The 15,565-nt window shown below is 36.6% G+C and overlaps 1 protein-coding gene across 6 annotated transcripts; it reads left to right on the top strand.

The window, feature by feature from the left end:
- The first annotated feature begins 4,330 nt into the window (after positions 1-4,330).
- On the top strand, positions 4,331-13,912 carry LOC103424397 (probable 3-deoxy-D-manno-octulosonic acid transferase, mitochondrial). 6 transcript variants are annotated; one of them, XR_011575297.1, is made up of 14 exons: positions 4,331-4,561; positions 4,733-4,826; positions 4,905-4,947; positions 5,331-5,453; positions 5,710-5,829; positions 5,906-5,984; positions 6,157-6,273; positions 6,702-6,799; positions 6,972-7,062; positions 7,214-7,333; positions 7,413-7,483; positions 7,599-7,723; positions 8,242-8,452; positions 9,016-9,573. XR_011575297.1 is itself a non-coding variant. In XM_070811894.1 (13 exons), exons 1-12 carry the CDS (start codon positions 4,363-4,365, stop codon positions 7,674-7,676), a joined length of 1,176 nt encoding a protein of 391 aa, XP_070667995.1. In that variant the 5' UTR covers positions 4,331-4,362; the 3' UTR covers positions 7,677-7,723; positions 8,242-8,698. The 6 variants fall into 6 exon arrangements, 2 of the variants coding, with proteins under 2 accessions (XP_070667995.1, XP_028948633.2); XR_003768460.2 differs by lacking the exon at positions 7,599-7,723 and adding an exon at positions 13,115-13,912 and having other exon boundaries at positions 4,332-4,561; positions 9,016-9,519; XR_011575296.1 differs by lacking the exon at positions 7,599-7,723 and adding an exon at positions 13,289-13,912 and having other exon boundaries at positions 4,332-4,561; positions 9,016-9,519.
- Positions 13,913-15,565: the final 1,653 nt, after the last annotated feature.

Below are 15,565 nucleotides of genomic sequence, written 5' to 3' on the forward strand. Positions count from 1 at the left end.
CTACACAGAAATATGTGACCATTCCCACATCCAATGTTGAAGAAAGTGTACAAACATTCATGTTCCAAAAAAATATGTACTCATCCCACTCCCACATCCACTATTGAAGACATACTACAAACATTTGTGTTCCAAAAAATGTGTACTCATCCCACTCCCACATCCAATTTGGAAGACATTCTACAAACATTTGTGTTCCAAAAAACATGTACTCATCCCATTCCTACATCTAATTATGAAGACATTGTACAAACATTTATGTTCCAAAAAACACGTACTCATCACAGGCCCATGAACATAAATAGGTGTTCGGGAATCCCAAGAGCACCGAGGTCATACACTCTAAACTAACTCTGTCGTTTGGTGAAGTTGTTAAAAACCCCTTCTTTGTCGACAATTTTGAAATAAGGTCACACCTCTCGGCTCTCAGTTATGTACATCTAGACATGTTCATTGATCGGCTACTTATTATTTGTTGACCATCGAGGAATTCTTGGGATGGTTGCAGGATCAGTCATCTTGCAATAGCATAGTGGCTTCTCCAGTTGCGCAATTTTTTCATATGCCCATACCTGCACGTACACTGAATTAGTGTTCATCACAATCACAACAACTTGACCCTTATTAGTACTCAATCAAACCAACAAATTGTACCTGAAAGGAATAACTAAACTCTTAGTAGCACCATCTAAATCTCTGCCTCCTCTTACTTCCCATCGGTTGTTCCTCTTCATCCTCCTCATCTCATTCCGCATCACCATCCCATCTTCCTCTCCCTCTCCTAGCAGCAGCAAAACAGAGGCTACCATGTAGTTATTCGAACGATACCACACCCCATGAATAAGTGTTGAACTTATCCATGTCCTCTACGAGGTCCAAGTACTCTAGGTTCACACCCACATTACTCTTTGCCCCTATCAACACATAATGTGAAAATTAACTAACACACAAATTAAACCCTCTTATTGACAATTGTAGTAAAGTTGTAAGTAGGGATCGTTCTAGGTCAGGGATTAGAAGGGATTGCTAATCTACTTAAAACTGACTTAAAAACATAAACTAGGCTGAAAACACTTAACTAGACTTTAAAGACTCAAAACAAACTAGAATGACTCAAAACAGCACAAAACAATGAAACTGACTCAAACTAGACACTAGAGATTACTTTGAACGAATTCTAACTTTAACTTGACTCAAAATACTAAAAGACACAAAATGGGACAAATTCTAACTAAAAGACACGACCAAGTAAAGGGGGATTGTGTTTTGGACCAAATTAAAGTAAAAACAAGCAGATTGTAAACTTAAACAAAGTTTGGATGAAATTGGGGTAAATGGATGGGTGATAAGCTAGCTAGAGAGTCATTCTCCACACATGACACACTTGCATACAAAACGATTTCCAGTTGCTTTTCCAATAAACCATGAACCTCAACGCCCCAGATTAACCATGAACAGCACTAATTAAATGGACAACGCATCGGCAACCAAATTATTCTTCAATAGTCCCCTACATGAACAACATAATAGAGATACAATCAAATATCATTAAGCTTTGTGAAAATCATAAGCATTGACAAGGCATTCGTAACTATGAACAGCATGATACTCCTGCCAGAAATCTACTTAACACAATTGTGACTAGCAACCTCCATTACTTATGAATATAAGTTCATAACGATTAGATGAAATTCCCTTATATTCTAGCATCAAATTCATACATGCAAACTAAGCAGGCCCTCTTAATCAACATACAAGAATAAGTTATGAATCAAACAGTTAAGTAAATTGCATTCATGATTTATGAAATCACAACTAAAAGTAATCAATTCATATTACAAATATGTTCATGGCTTTGAATTCTCCTCTAACTAAAAGAAGTTTAGCTCCTCATGTTCGCAAAACAAAGATAATTAAACTTAAACATTAAAAACAAAGGATGGATTACACCTAAAAACATTCCAGCAATCCAAGCTTGAATGGCAAGCACATCCAAGGGTCCTCCTTCTTCTTCTTTGCTGCGGCACAAGGGTTGTGATGATGGATGAGTGGTGAATTGTGGTGGTGGATGGATGTAGGTGAGTTATGGTAAAGGTTGGATTGATGGGATGATCATGAATGGTGCGGCAAGGACCTTTATTTATAAGGGAAGGAAAAGGCATGGCTGGGAATTAATTTTGGGAAGAGTTAAAGACTCCAAATCCCCCAAGAAAAGGGTAACAAATCATAATCCCAAGAGGAAAAGGGTAAGGGAGGTGCGGCAAGCCTAGAAATAAAGGGGAATGTGACTTCCTTGCACGGCAATGAAGGATTCCTTATAGATTTGGTGCGGCAAGGCTAGAAATAAAGGGGAATAGGTTTGCTTGTGTGGCAAGGGATTTTAGGAATGTAATTAGGTTTGAATTTAAGTCTCCTAATTTAATTAAAGATCCTCTTTGCAACTAGAAATTAAGTAGTGAAGGATTAGGAAAGTTTAGGACAAAATAAGGTAACTTTGGCTAACATTCATTCTTTCTTGCTTGCATCCTGTACTTTCTTTTCTTGAATTAATTTCTTCATAACTTCAGCATAATCCTAGCCTATTTTGGTCTTCAAATTCGTCCATCCACCTTGCTCCATGCATGTGCTATCCATTCCAAGCCCAAAACTGCTCCAAAATGCACTTTCTTACTACTTTAGCCCTTTGGACCTACAAACACACGAAAATAGCTTAAAATACTAAAATAACTATGAAATAGCATAAATGCCAAGAAACAAGCTAACTAAGTCACATAAATATGCTCCTATCAACACACTCTCGGCGATCTTCACTTTACCTTTGCCCTTCACACCCTTACCCTTACCCTTGCTACTCTCTCCAACAAAACCAAACTTTTGAGGAAAATACATAAGCAACAACCTAATGTTGGAAGGCTCAACGTCTAGATCATAGGGTTCGTTACAATGGAGCCATGTAATGAGGCAAAAGTCCTTCTTTGTGAACCCGGTGACCTCACAGCTTATTAAATATGTGAGTCCCTTTAGGTCTTTCACCCCCTAATTTGCCACTCTACGAATCGACAATTCATGCATCAACTGCCTACTAAAGGTTAATTTATCGACATTGTCTAAGTGTCCAAAGTATGAGGCCCTAAAATTAGCAAGATGCGCATCATTAAACTTGTGACGCAAGACTCCTAGGACATGACTAGCTTGAGAAAGGTTGTTAACCCTTCCCCTATATGATTCTTCCTTTTTTGTTGCAAGTTCAACCACCTGATTTGCCATCTCCTGTACACATAATAATACAAGCATTCATGACAACCCAATTGAACAACATATACTCTGAGAACAACCAAATATGACAATGTTTATCATTGACACAACCTGTCAACAATTCTCATAGCTATACATCTACTATGAACATACTTTCATGAGTTAAGAAATACCAAATCAATTCATAAAATTAACAAAGATTCATCGATAAAAATCATTCACAACTCAACAATATAAATTCAACAAAACAAATTGAAGCACATATATCATGTACACAACCTGTCAACCACAGTTCATAAACCTACATCTCACCAAATATATACTTCCACAGCAACTAATTTCATCACCCACTTGCATAATTAACCATAAACACTAAAGAAGTACATAATTCTACATATATAATGAAATTATTTTCTAGGGTTGCAAATTTCAAATTTAGTTTCCAGAATCAAGTTTGTCGTCGACTTTCGCGAAAACAATGACTCTGAACCCACTCCAATCAAGGAACCATCGGAATTTTTTTTCCGTGTAAGCAACTGCTAACCCTCAAACCAAAGATGCTTGAATGTCGAAGTGCACTAAGGCCAGAGACAACAATCACAACAATACTCTGACTGGGTTTCGAACGCTACCAAGGTTTTGAATGAGCACGATGTCAGGATAAGAAGGAGATTTCTGCAAGGAGAAGAAAATTTTATGGTTTCAACTGTTGCTTTCATGGGGAGGGAGGGGGAGAGTTTAGTTCCCTTTATTTTGAATTCTTGCATATACCGTTTTCATTAACTCACGGATCTTTTTTAACCCGGTTTTACACTAAGCCCTTTCTAATGGATTCTTTATCAAGCGTTCAAATTTAATCCTACGGTCCACATTCTATCCACACGCACCGTCCGCAAATCTCTGCCCTCACCTTAGAAATCGAGTTCTTAACAATGTAATGGTGTTCGGCTAGTTTTGTTCAGAAGATTATACAAAATTGGGCCTTTGGACATGCCCAATGACAAAGTGCTGCCCCAAAACGAAAAACTTCTGGGTCTGGCCCACGAACCAAGTCCGTATGTACTCTGCAATTCTGCTCGGTGAAAGAAAATTACAGAAGAGAAAGAAATGGCGGCAACGAAGAGCAAGGCAGTCTACAATGTTTACAGAGCGCTGACCCATGGTCTATCACCATTGCTGTACCTTCACCTCCACTGGCGGAAACTCGGAGGCCTCGAGCACCCACTCCGATGGCCTGAGCGTCTGGGCCGACCTTCCCTCCCTCGGCCCGAAGGCCCACTCATCTGGTTCCACGCCGTCTCATTAGGTTTCCTCCTATCCTATCCAATCCAATCCATGTCATTCCTTCAGTTAATTTCATCTCCGTTCCCCCTGTTTGGTTACCGGGAAGGTGGAGGGAAAATAACATAGAGATATTGAGCTTAATCAATCTTTAATTGTGATTAATTATTGTGGCGTAATTAAAAACTGGACCCAGGTGAAGGAATGGCTGCGATTCCTGTAATCAAGCAATGCATTCAGCGGAGGCCTGATTTAACTATTCTGATGACCACTACGACGTCATCTGCGTTGTAAGAACAAAACCCATCTCCCCATTTAACGTGTAATTCTGAATTTATTTATAATTTTTCATTTCGCTACATTTGCAGTGGAGTAATAGAGAAACTTCTTCCAACTGGTGTCTTACATCAGGTACTCTTTTAATAAACATATGTTTGTCTTTTGCGAAACTCGTGACTTTCGCAGCATTCAAAAATTCGATATTTTTTTCTGATCAATTCAATCATTAGATGTAACGCTATATTCGGGGTCGTAACGCCTAATTTCTACCCACAATTTTAATACAATGCAGCTGGAATGGTTAACAATTTGAATACATGTATATGTTGTATAGAGTATAGAGATAGATATGTTACTAGCTTTATATAATACATGGGAATTTGGAAACAATGCTTGGTTTCATCTATCGGTGTCCTTATGGTAACGATGAATATTACTATTGTTCTCTATGTCTTAACTGAAAGTAACGATAGCATATTTCTGATTGTGACACACTCAACTTTCAATTGATCAAGTTTTCGCCCGTCGATACACCTTCTGCTGTGGACTCATTCCTTGGTTACTGGAAGCCTAATGTGATTGTGCTTATGGAGAGTGAACTATGGCCAAATTTAATTATGGCTGCTTCAGAAAAGGGTGTAAGTTATCTTATCTTGTTGTGAATATACTAAATTATGTGAGTGTATTTTTTGAATAATAATGATCGTAATAACACCCAATTAGTACTTACAAGTGTAGCTCAGTTAATTTTTTTAGGTTTACTCTAAATTAGAAAATATTTTCCATTGTTTAATTTTATTTGCATCCAAATTATTGCTTAGCTTGGCTAACTATAACTTGAATACGTAAAGTGCAGTTGGTTTTAGATCATTTATATGATTCATATTTTTTCAGATCATGCTGGCATTGTTAAATGCTCGAGTATCTACTAAATCCTTTAAACGTTGGTCAGGACCAGTGCTTCTTCCACTTATTTCATTGATGCTATCAAAGTTTTCATTGATTTCCCCATTGGTAAGTGCCGCTACAGATTGCATTGAGTAATCTGCGTCTTCAATTGTCTTCTCACTCTTTTTCTTGCACGCCATAGAGCAATATGCAGGCCATCCACTTTCAGCTGCTGCATGCCCCGCCTTTTGTGATCAACTTTTCTGGTGACTTGAAGTATGGTATGTCTCACAATGAAAACTTGTATATATCCTTTTGGAAGTCAATTGGAAAGTCTAAATGTTGTGTTTTGAATCTGGTATTGTTTCATAACTATAAATTATAGAAACTCTTGAAGAAGGTGATAATCTATCCTAATCTTAGAATTTATTTATTTTTTCTTGTAATGTTCAGTGGTTGGAGAATTTGACATTTCTGAGGGAGAGATCAAAAACATGCAAGATTTAAAAGTACACTGTGCCCACAGGAAGGTTTGGATGGCTTCTTCCATACATAAGGGGGAAGAAGAAGGTTACTTCTTGCTACTTACTTATCCTTAAGTTCTGGACTGCATATATTGTGTCATGTACATGTAGAGTTTTATTAGAGACCTGACCTGAATCATACAATGTCATGCTGCCTCATTACTGGCAGTCGTTGGTTTCTGAAAGTTTCATATAAGTGCTCGATGATTTTATTACGTGAATGCTAGTGCTAGACTGGTGTTTTTTCCTAGTTTGGCGCTTCTTTGGCTTGCAATGTCATTTTCAACTAGAAACTAGTGTTTTTTTCTTTTTGTTTTGCTTTGTTCATTTCACCTTCCATTTCTTAACCCATTATTTTTTCAAGTAGCGACATTCATCTAAAGAATTGTCAAAATGTTTTTGCATTCGTTTATCAGAATATTCTTTTGCTAGATTATTTCTGTCTGTTGAAAAGCTCACAAATACTATATGCAGTCATACTTGGCATTCACAAAGTGCTGCGACAAGAGTACCCTGACTTGTTAACTATTATTGTGCCTCGACATCCACAGCATGGAAAAGAGATTGCTCAAGTATGCCATGCATTCAATTTTATTGATGTTAAACAGAAAAAAAAAATGGTATCTATATGATTGATTTTTCTAAAGGCACAAAACTGCATTGAGATTTACTACCTGAAAAAAGAGAATGATTGAACGTTACATTTATTAGTTTCATTTCATGACATTGCCTTAAATAGTGCAGAAATTGTGGAAAGAAGGGCATGGTGTAGCATTGAGGTCTCAACGTGATAAACTCTTAGGAGACACCAGTATCTATGTGGTGGACACATTAGGTTAGCATATTTTGAAATCTTCTCCCTACATGATTCTTAGACAAATCTTGCGCAAAAATCATACTCTCATAGTTTACCCCTTGTACAGTGGCTCCGCAAAAGCATTCTCCCTAACTTCATTATATGTTTCTTCTCTTTGCTTGATTTATAGGTGAATTGAAACACCTTTATAAGTTATCCCCCATAGCTGTAATTGGAGGTTCCTTCTTTCCTAGCCTTTCTGGCCATAACATATCAGAAGCTGCTGCTGCAGGCTGTGCAACTTTGACTGGTGAGTAGCTGCTACCAGATCAGAGGTTATTGGTTCTTAACATACCACTGATAGCTGCTTTTTTATTTTCATTTCTCAGGTCCTTACATTGGGCATTTTTCAATCATGGTACTGGAAATGCAACGGTTAAATCCTCTGTCAGTTCTGCAGGTGTGAAGAACCTCTATCCTCTGTCCTTCAAAGTATCACTTGTTGAGACTCTTCATACCTCCAAAATTATGTTGGTTTTTCAGAAATTTGACTCAATATGTAGTGATTTATTTAGGGTGGTGCTATCCACACACCTATTCTTACCTCTCACACACCCCTCCTCAATTTCCAGCCGTTGGATCGAATGAACTGAAGAAGATCAATGGACCAAAATTAACAAGATGTGAGAAGTAAAAAGGGGTGTGTGATTTGTGAATAGCATTACTCTTTATTTATCCTTTTCTGGTTTTAATTTTCTTTTACATCAGAAATCTACCTTTTTATTCAGTGGACTTGAATTGAAATATCGGATGTAGATAGGAAATTCATTAAATGTTGCGTGTAACCTGTACTCTCTGTTCAGCTGTTTGGGCGAAGCTTTTAGGCAGACATGTCAAATAGGTGATCTAGTACTGCATGGGTAGAATGGGCTTCGTTCTGTTTAATCATATGTATGGACACGTGTTAGCTTCATTTGTTGCTTTAGTTGCTACTTTTAGTCTCTGTAAATAAGTCATAACATCTGCACCGAGCCTTCTTTTGGGTGGGAAGACGGCCTTTGCAGGGTACTACTGGCTGTCTGGATTGTGGATAATTTCAACTTAGGAATAACTACCTGAACCTGTGATTTCATTAATATTTGTTCTGTCTGCTTATAAGAAAATAAAAAATAAAAATTTGTGTAATTTCTGCAGCTTTTTATGTTAATGGTCTTGCAGGTTGGGGGAAAATTAGAACTTGAAGAAGCTCTTAGAAAGCTGTTTAGTGATGTCAAAGTCCTAGAAGCACATTGTGCTGCAGCAAAACAAGTGTATCATACTCTATCAAGTGGTGTGGTTCAAAACGTTTGGAATCTATTAGATATTCAGATTCTCCAACGAGCTTTGAGCTAAAAAGTAAAAGATCGTCATACAACAACAGAAATCTAGGGTAAAGTTACCACTCCCCTTAGCATCAGAGTATTTTATGCTTATAGTCAATTAGCATGTCCTAGATTCGTAATTTAGTTAACCTGGGTATTGCTGTATCTAAATGTATTCTTCCAAACGACAGCTGATTTTGAGCGTCGTGTTGTTTGTAAGCACTATCATCGAGTATAGTATTTAAAATAACTTTTACCCTTCAAGAAAGGTGAAAAAGCGCTTTGGCAACAATATGTTTTCTTTTATTAAATCCTATGATGTGCCTTGATGTCTAATTTCTGTACAAGATACAGATACTTTTGCAAGGATAAATGTTAAACCTCATACTGCTTATTCCCTATACACGAGATTGCATCTTCACCTGTAAATAAATGAAAACACCAGTATAATGTATATATTTTCAGTAACAGTCTTTTAAAATGCTTAATGCACTTCTTTGATTCAGCACCTTTCTGTGTACTGCTAGCTTGGCATAATGGTATTTCTAGGAAAATAGAAATAATAGCAATCGCAGATAACTGTTGCTGCTGCTTCCACCACTGCTACAATAATCTCTGATGAACTTCTCAGAAAGCCATGAAGGGGGCAAGAGAATTGATTGCTGCTCGTTCCAACTCCAAGAGAGTGAAGTTTATCTTCAAAAAGAAACTCGTCACATGGCATAGCTGAAGGGCCAGAGCTACCATGACCGTACTCTTCATATGCTTGGTCTAGCAGCTGCCGTAGAACCGGGTGGTTCAGGAAATCCATTCTTTCAACAAACCTTCATCTAGCTTCCCCTACTACTACAGCCAAGTGACCAGGAGGGACATCCCAGGCTGGCTTCTTTTCACCAACTCCGCAAGCCTCAGCTTCACATGCAACCATTCTTTTTCAGCTTCCAATGTTGCAGATCATGCCTTGTCTATAATATTGCTACGTGGGAGGAGCCATATCAATGTGAAATGACAACTCAAACATTCTTGATAAGGGTTGTTCAAGGTGGACGTGGGTATTTATTCTTGGGGCTCTCCGGTTTTTGCTTCAACAATTTATTCATTTACCGTGCAAAGGCCTAAGGGAAAACACAATAAGGTAAAGTATCTTATAACTGCTAATTGCATGATATAAAGATAATATCGGGTGAAACGTGTCTTAGTGATTTGGGTTTTCTGTTGTTAGATTTCCTGCATTAACACCTTTGCTTAGTTTTTTTACTGGGATAAAAGTGAAACCCTGATAACTTGATATGATTGACGTTATCACATCCTAACTTCTTTGTCCATAACAAATTTTTCTTTCATGAATTCATGCTGTTTGCTCTAGGTTATTTAGTCTTTGTTATGGTTATTTAGAAACAAACTAGCAAAGGGGATATTCTCTAAACCCTATGTTTGGACGAGAAACTTTCAAGGTCTCTAGAAACTTTAAACTCGATTGTTAAAAATGCATTAGGAGAACAATACCAGTGAACTATTCAAACCCTACAATGTTATTACTAAAACACTATAAATGCACTACAAAACACTAAACAAGTACTTTCAAATGACACATTGCACTCAAATGTATTGCAGTTAGTTATTTTCGAGTCCTCTATCTAATTTCTGTGGTGCATTCCGAATAAAGTTGGGCTAAGTTCCATGGATTTTAAAGTCCCTCGTTCAAACGCACCATAACGGCAACGTTGGTGTTTAGGATTGGATTTAATTGCTCACTAGATTCAAAATATGTTGAAATAAGAAATGAAAGTCAACTTCTACATTATGTCTAGTTAAAGAAGCTAGATGGATTAATCACTGTATCAACATCTTATAACTAATACAGTCTCCCTTCAATTTGGACAAATTTAGAGTAGGCGTTCGTTTCTTACTTCAACATACTTTGAATTTGGCATGTTATCTAATCAATTCTAGGAACTAAAGGTGGCCTAAATTTGATGCTCTTGAACAATTTTTTTTTTTTTTTGCTTCCATGTTACGTGACAAGTTGAGAGATAAGTAGCGTTCATTTAAAATTTTGTCTTGCATACAAAATTCTAGTTATAACTAAAAGATTGTCGTACAAGATATGTTTTAACTGAACAACGGTTCTCATACTCAACTTACTACTTGGCAGGAAAGTCTTAACAAATTTATTTTCCTTCCATTAGAGATCCAAACATGTGCAAAGCATAAATAGTTTGGAAAGTTAAAGGTGGATACAATGAGTACTTTTTTTTTTTTTATCAAACAATAGATTTTATTGGATTAGATATTAGATTAGCATTGATAGGGTTCGACCCACGCCGTCATGCAAGAGCTCAACTCCTTTCCACCAATGTGGTAAATGGCTACGTGTGACTTGATTTCATGGATCAACAACTTGTAGGCAGCTTTTCATCAAGAAGAACCTGAAAGAATTACAGATTGGGCCTTAATCTAGTACCTTTGTCTAATCTGCTTTTTGATTAACATATCCAGGTTAGTCTAAATTTAATTTGTTGGTTTGGTCCAAACACTAAATGCTTCAAAACTCAGGGCAATAAACAAGCAAGCAACAATTAAACTGATAATGTCCCTACCAACCCTGAGACAGTTGACAAAGAACACATTATGTATTTTGGAAGAGCAACTTGTATGCCACAAGTACATCGTCATGGTGGCATCTTGTGTCAATGATACAAGAATATGTGAAGAAAAAATAATACATAACATTGTATTATTAGCATGGGATGCTATTGTGATGGTGTATCTTTGCCATATAAATCCTTGTCCTTATTTGTACCAAATAGAAAGGAACATGGTCATTATGCAAACTTACAGAGAGTAATGTCCTTGCTTTGTTCCCTCTAGTTTTCCATCAATTGGGACATGGAAGCATGACTTCTCTAGGCCTCTCTCTCTCTCTCTCTCTCTCTCTCTCTCTCTCTCTCTCTCTCTGAAAAAAATAAGGATATTGTTTTTTCTTTTCAATTTGGAGGGCATATGGCTAAATGTGGTGTCAAAATCACAACCCTCTTTGTTTCGGGTCCAAATAAGGTCAAGAGGAAGGCGAAATTGAACTCTCGATTCAAAATTGTAAGTGCTCTACCATAGAAGTTATCAGTCATCACATACTTTTTAATCTGAATTTTCTACAAAACAAAATAAAAGCCCGAACTAAAAGAACAAAGAAAAAATAGTAGTTTAAAGAGAATGTTACAGAAAAAAGATATGCAGTGTAAAGAGAATGTTGTAGTATATATGATGATCCATGATGACGATGATGATGCAAAATAAGCTTTGGATCGTTTTTTTCTTTATTTATATTGGTAGACAGATACTATTATGCAATCAGTGACTCTCCATAGCAAATATTTATTAAGTGGTTTGAATAATTTTTTAACATGTAACAATTATTTATTAGATAATATATCACCATTGAAACTATGTGCTAGTTGCAAGAGAGAATTTATCCTATCGATAAATAAGTTTGGTAACCATTTAGTAGAATTCAAATTTTGATATTCAAATACCCACAGAATGTTTTTCTATTTAAAAATAAGGGAGTTTAAACAAAAAGGGCTTGACACTATTCATTCTTAATCAAAATGACATTTTGTGTATGAAAAGTCCATAACGGATAAAACTCTTTTCTTTATTTACTCTTATGCCATTAGTTTATTGTTACAGCGGGGTCCACAATAATGTTGACATTTCTATCTGAAAATACATTATTTTACATGATGCTATTCAATTTATGCTAATTTGCTGTCAGCTCTTTATGCTTCCATCATGTTGATGTTATGCAACTCTTCTTCTGTCAAATTATTCCAGTACTGTTCATCGCCTTCTACTAGCTCTGCATCTCTTTCTCTATCTTCTTTCACCTTATAATACATATCTTATGTTTCTCCTTTGAAATTTTGAGGCTTCTAGTATGGCTGATGACGGGCTTTTGACTTGCTATAAATATGCATTTCTTCTTCTTCTGCTACTAATACCATATCATACCTAAAATCTTCAAACTCATCTAAGGTGAACATTTGGATCCCTCGAAATTTTAGAATACTTTTGTATGAAGGAGTCCAACTGTACGAAGAGATAGGGGATAGTGTAAAGGACTCTTCATTAATCATGGCTATGTGCCTAGCTTTCTCCGTATGCATATGTACATACCAATCTGGAGGGCTACTAATAAAACTTATGCAAATTTCTTTCCACTTTTCTAGATAATTTTCTACTACTTTTATAAGTTTTTCAGGAAATGATTCTAGTTGGGAAATGTAGTTAATAAATATTTTATCAAGATAGCCAAACTCTAATAGTAAGGCCGGGGTAACTTCTACCAAGTTATGCTTTTTCTGATGCTCATAACTAAAATGTCATGGTCTAAAATCTTTCATGTTAATCCTGGCCACATCAATGCTAACCTCTAGTTTACAAATACAACTCTCTGTACTATCACAAAGACATGGTGGATACATCTTTGTAATAATATCCATCCCCAGTTTTGGATTAAAGATGGACTGATACAAAACACATTGTAAGTGTAATTGTAACTCTTTCATGGGCTGTGATGCTCTACTCAGGATTTCATTTTGCATATTTGATGGCATTATCCTTAATTTTGCTTTTGAAATTTCTTCTAATAGGATATCATCTATTATTAAGTCTAAAGATATATTCCTAAGAAAACTTTCATATCTTTCTTGTTTTTCTTTGTCACTCAGATGCTGATGCTGCTCATTATTTTGATGCTGCTCCATTTCAATGTCTTCGTCTAAGAGCTCAATCTTAATCTCTTTTATGGGCTCACTAGCCTCTTGTTCTATGGGTTTAATAACCTATTTTCCTTTATTTTTATGCTGATCAGTTTCCAATCCTATTTTCAATTCTCTTTTCAGGGTGTCACTTGCCTTCTGCTGCATTCTAAGAGATTGGAGTTCTTGGTTCATTTTGGTAAACTTACCAAGTAATGACTCATGGTCTCTAGAAATGGCTTGAACTTTGTGCTCAAGAGAATGAATATGTTGCTGGCTTTGATGAAAATTAAAATTAAAGTTATCAAACTCTTGTTCTAAGGCTCTAATTAATTTTTTATGACCTAACCTCATGCTTGGTTGTTTGATTTGGATATTCCAAAAATTATCTAAGAGAACCTGTTGCCTATCAAAAAGCCATGGTACCCTTGACCTATACCTTAGAGTTGGATTTCTGATTCCTTCCACAATATTGCCATTAAAGTTGAAAGTGGGTACTGGTAGTGATGCTGGTCTGCTTATGCCATTTTGGAATCCACTGAATGGTGAAGTCTGATGGTGCATCATTATGCTATTGAAATGTGCTCTTCTGCCTTATGGTCTTGTGCTATTTGAGGATAATGGTCCACGATATTTCATTCATGTTCAACAAATTAATCTTGATGAGATATCAGCTAATGTAGTATCATTACCTTTTATATGTTCAAAAATTGGTTTAAAACCATTTCCTGTAATTGAATCAGCAAATCAACCCATTTTCGAGCTACCTGTTTATTAGCATGTATCTTGTCATAATGAGAAACTATATTTTGACAATCTGTTCTAATCGTAAATACTTCATTATGTAAAAATAAATAGAATGCTTCAAGTGAGTTAATTATTCAGGTTTAGACTCAACTAACTTAGAAGTTCTGACAGAGTTCGGTCGAAGGTTTGACATGATAATTAGATTGATGGGACATATATATGTGTGTGTGTGTGTATGTGTGTGTGTGTGTGTGTGTGTTTGTGTGTATGTATGTATATTAGTCAATCTAACTCGCTATTTGAAAGTAAATTGTGAAGTCGCGTGGCGTGGGAAGAGAAAGAAAGGGGTTCTCGATTTTGCTAGAATTTTGGTTGCAGTTAGGGTGGGTGGGGACGGTCGGGGATTTTCAGGTAGCTAATGCCATGATGGCAGAATTCGATAAGCGATGAAGACGTGCGGACGAGAGGGACTACGAAATATCATTATCAAGTCCGACGCTTGCAGGATAATTAGGATGCTACGAAATGAGGTTAGTGTGGATGCGAAGTTGGAAAGTATAATTAAGACTGGTTCGGGTCTGGATCCTAAACCGAAACCCCCAATCCGAATCCAAAACCAAAACATTTCGAGATGGGATTTTATATCCCAAAACCGAATCGAAACTATTCAATTCCAGAAATTCGGCATTCCCAAAATTGTTTCAGGATTTTCAGGTCACTTCAGGATTGGGTGGAATCAGTTGTATTTGTAATCAAGTTGCTCGAATGCAATGCTAATGCAACCAACTCCTTTGTTTTGATAGTTTGTTAGCTTTGAAGAAATCCACAAACTTATATTGTGGCTTGGCAGTACTCTGCAGAAGCAGCAGAGCCGCAATGAGCTCTAGAATTTGAGCTCCAAACAATGATATTGCCTGCACTACCAAAAAAAATAAAAGATCAATCAACGGTGTGCAAATTGCATACTTAAAGCAAAATCAAGCTTCTTAAAATTGAGAATTGCAAACAGTTCCATGTGCTTTCATAGCCATGCTCCCTTGAAACAAAATGAAGCATGGTTTGATGCAAACAGCGGAAAGGATAAGCTAATTTATTACGTAGTGGTTCATCTTCATCATCCTCTATTCACAGCATATGCCAATCCATATCAAAGCAGAAAGTTGAACCATTTTTATATCCAACCCCTAACAGACTACACCTACACTACAATGCTAAATCATGAAAAGGGAAAGAACATTGACTTACTTTTTGCGCACTCTTACATGTAAATCACAATCTAACACATATAGGTGAATGATTCATTAACAAATATGTTTGTACGCAAGTGTCAATTCCTGAACATGTTCTATAATTGCCCTTCATAATTCCCATTCTTCCAAGAATCAAATATTGTCAATGCCATTACTTCTCAACGTTGATAACAAAAAATAAACAAACAGGCTCACCTTTGTCTGTGGATCAATAAAAGTATAATCCAATGAACCCACCTTCCCAAAGGCCTGCAGGTCCTGCATTACACCCACCCTAATCCGAAACCCCCTACAATTCATGCAGGTCCTATTTCCCCATCCCCTATAATTTTATTCTACAAATTCGTGCACCCACCCACCCTAATATTAATTTGAATGAACCCACAAATTTGTGCACCCACCCTCCTAAAGGCATGCAGGTCCT

This window comes from Malus domestica, chromosome 14, assembly GCF_042453785.1.
Source record: "Malus domestica chromosome 14, GDT2T_hap1".
NCBI lineage: Eukaryota > Viridiplantae > Streptophyta > Magnoliopsida > Rosales > Rosaceae > Malus > Malus domestica.